The 4,258-nt window shown below is 30.1% G+C and overlaps 1 protein-coding gene across 4 annotated transcripts in view; it reads left to right on the forward strand.

Annotated features, from left to right (window-relative positions):
- The window catches only part of LOC125040496 (trafficking kinesin-binding protein milt-like), an 82,394-nt gene extending 78,741 nt beyond the window's left edge, over positions 1-3,653 (forward strand). For 2 of the 4 annotated variants that reach the window (XM_047635047.1, XM_047635048.1), the window contains one exon: positions 1,273-3,653. In XM_047635047.1, coding sequence (XP_047491003.1) covers positions 1,273-1,871 — 599 coding nt within the window. In that variant the 3' untranslated portion in view covers positions 1,872-3,653. The remainder of the gene's footprint in view (positions 1-1,272) is intronic. The other 2 variants (XM_047635050.1, XM_047635049.1) reach the window with 2 other exon arrangements.
- The last annotated feature ends 605 nt before the right edge of the window (positions 3,654-4,258 follow it).

Raw genomic sequence — 4,258 nt, forward strand, 5'->3', positions numbered from 1 at the left:
TGTGTGTGTGTGTGTACACACATGTACATGTTTTTATATTTATATGTATATTTTTATGTATATATATGTATATACATGTATATGTATATATATTATATGTATATATATTTTTTTATATGTATATATATATGTATATTTATATATATATATGTATATATATTATATATGTGTATATGTATATATGTATATATATGTATATGTATGTATATGTTTATAGATCATACACATGCATAAATATGTATATGTATATATGTACATATATGTACATATATCACATATATGTATATATATATGTACATATATATATATATATATATATATATATATATATATATATGTACATATATATATATATATATATATATATATATATATATATATATATATATATATATATATATATATATATATATATATATATATATATATATATATATATATATATATATATATATATATATATATATATATATATATATATATATATATATATATGTACATGTATATATATATATATATATATATATATATATATATATATATATATATGTACATGTATATATATATATATATATATATATATATATATATATGTACATATATATATATATATATATATATATATATATATAAATATACACATATATATATATCCATATCCAATGCTGGGAAAATGAATAAAAAATGGGGAAAATGCTGTGCTCATTTTCTATATTTTTTGTGAAATGTCTCTGCACATAGATGGCTCTGCGAGTGCTTAACAAAGGAGTCAATTAGTAGACTTTGTGACCTTACCTGATTTGAATTGGCTGGGAAAATGTATTTATTACTAGTGCTATGAATATCGATGGTTTTATTTTTATTATAAACATTATAATTACTGTAATGTTATATACATTAGTAACAGCAAAATAAGATAACATTTTCATAAATCAAAAGAAAAGGGTAAACAGGTGAGACAGGCAGTACTCGTAACTGGCTCATTGGTGACTGTACAAGTGTAGTCATCTATGTGTAAAAACAAACAAGTAACTCACAGTGGGTATAGCATGTATGTATATGTCATACCCATCGGCATTGGGTTAAATATATATAAATATATGTGTATATATGTATGTATAAGTATATATATATATATATGTACATATATGTATGTGTATATATATATATATATATATATATATATATATATACATATATATATATATATATATATATATATGTAAGATTCTCATAGTTGACATCAAAGTAAACTTGTTATTTAAATTTCAGGACTGGATGATCTTACCAAAACATTTTACTATGGTGCCAGCCTTCTTCGTAGAACATTTTATAAGGCTGACCCATCTGCTCCACAATCTCCAACTGGGCCACGTATTAATTTGGTTGAACAAGTACAGGCCATAGGTGTTGATCATTTTGTTGGCACCTCAGGTAGAGCATTAGCAGTTGGTGGAGTTGTGACATCACGTCCTGCAACTTCACCTCTTTTACACTTGTCAAACCTTATAATGAGCACTGCAAAGAATGCATCCACTTCCACAACTTCTTCAACATCTGGTTCATTTTCTACAACAACTGTAGCAAGTACATCAGGAATAATGTCAACACCTAAGATTTTATCACCAGGAGAACGACGTCCATCATTTCCATCTGGTGCCCCAATGGGGATTCCAGGTCATCCAGGATCAGGGCATCTTGATAATCGCCTTAACCAACTGAAGCCAGGTCAGCGTGCCGATTTAGGAACAGTTGGTAGACGTGCCAGGCCAGCCTTCCTCGGAACTGTGCCCACACGAGGTAATGGAGGTGAACAGAATGTGGGAACAGTTGGATGGATGTCATTTGGTCGGAAAGGAGGACTTTTGTAATTATGTTTTTTTTATTGGGTGCTGATAGCTGCTGTTCTGCATATTGTGATATGTAGTTGAACTTAACTTTGTATACTTCTTTAAGTTTTGGTTGTAGATGAAGATTTACTTATAGACTAATACAGAATATTATTTGAAAATTATACTGTTTGATAGACATTTACTTTTTATAGCTAAAAAATAATGATCAAATCATTTTCTTAAAATTATCTGATAATACTTTGATGATTGATGGAATGCACAGTATGAAGGAACCACAGGGAAAATTGCTCCTTATGTTTTGTATGTATTGACATTAATAGTAATTGTGTCATTCATATTTTTGAGGCTACTTATGTAAAGTTATTTTATTGTAAAGTTGCTCTTAGCAGATTGTTTTTAGAGAAAATTCAGGATTTGTAAATTTAAGGAAAGACATTACAGGAATTGGATAGATTAGATCATTTTATTGATTTTAATTCAAAATTAGTAGAGTGCAGATGGAACTAAGGATCTATCAGAATGTTGGTTATTTATTTCCTAGTTATAGTTGTAAGGCAGCTTAGGTCCAGGTTGTATAATCATTGATGCATTTGGTTTTAAGGGTTATGTGATGTGATATATAGTTTACAATATATATGTTGCTGGCAATAATTACATGAATGTAATTTAAGGTTATTTTATGTATTCAACTTGTGCCAAATAGTTCAGAGTTCTCATTTATTTGATTGGACACCTTCTACAGCTTATATGAGTGTTGAAATTAACCCAATGCCCTCTCTACCGGGTTGTATTCATTGTGCCCCGGGTCCCACTGCCGGAGGATTGTGTCATCACTATAGTGTGCGCAGCATGACCATACATGCCCCCGGAAAACAGGACTGGCACACCATGTCATTTATGCACATGTCACCTGGGATATAGTCCAGGCATGCCATGGCATGTACTTATATGTCACCTAGTGGCAATGGGTTCAGGATAGATTTATCAGAAAAGATAAATGGCATTGTAACAAGAGTAAGGAACTATTGCTGTATCTGTCACAAATTTTAATTAAATACTCCTGAAAGTTTATTTGAGAGAGAAAGAAAATGAATTGCTGATTTTACTTTTACAAGCAGCAGAATAGGTCTCAAAGGAAGACCCAAAATCTTCTAGTCACATGAAAAGATCAGATTGTCATGCTTATTATTATTGTTATTATTATTATTATTATTATTGTTATTATTATTATTATTATTATTTTTTTTTTTTTTTTATGATTTTTTTTTTCTGTTGTTGTTTACATTTTCATTGATTGTGCATGTAAGGCACAGAGATTCTGATAACTGAATTGGCATGCAACTTGATATCAGACATGATTCATATCAGTCTTGCTTTAAATATAGTGTGTATAGTATATGGATGTTTTGGATATTTGATTATATACATCCTGAATATGATTACTCCAATTTTTAATCTGTAATTTCTAGTCCACTAGTTGTCCTCTGTAACTGCAGATGATCAAACTAGTGCCAGATTCTTTTTTTCTGTTTAAAGTAAATGTTCATTTTAAGTCTCTGAACATGTTCAGTGTTTTTTCTGTTATTTTACTCAATATCTTAATTTATGTTCTTTATAGGGTTACCAGTTATAGTGTGACTTAATCATAACTATGAATTCACATATTCAGTTTCTAAATTTACACTCACACATGCACACATGTATACACACACGCGCACATGCCCCGAACACGCACCTACACACATGTAAATGAGTATATATATGTAATATATATATATATATATATATATATATATAAATATATAAATATAAAGTGCGTGGGTGCATGCGTGCATGTAAATATATGTGGTGCGCACGTGGGTGCATGTACATACATACATACATACATACATACATACATACATACATACATACATACATACATACATACATACATACATACACACATACACACAAACACATACACACATACACACATACACACATACACACAAACACATACACACACACACACACACACACACACACACACACACACACACACACACACACACACACACACACACACACACACACACACACACACACACACACACACACACATACACACACACATACACACACACACACACACACACACACACACACACACACACACACACACACACACACACACACACACACACACACACACACATACACACACACACACACACACACACACATACACACATACATACATACATACATACATACATACACACACACACACACACACACACACACACACACACACACACACACACACACACACACACACACACACACACACACACATATATAATATATAATATATATTTATGTATATTATATATGTATATCATATGTATATATATGTATATCAT

Source organism: Penaeus chinensis, chromosome 29, assembly GCF_019202785.1.
Source record: "Penaeus chinensis breed Huanghai No. 1 chromosome 29, ASM1920278v2, whole genome shotgun sequence".
Taxonomy (NCBI): domain Eukaryota; kingdom Metazoa; phylum Arthropoda; class Malacostraca; order Decapoda; family Penaeidae; genus Penaeus; species Penaeus chinensis.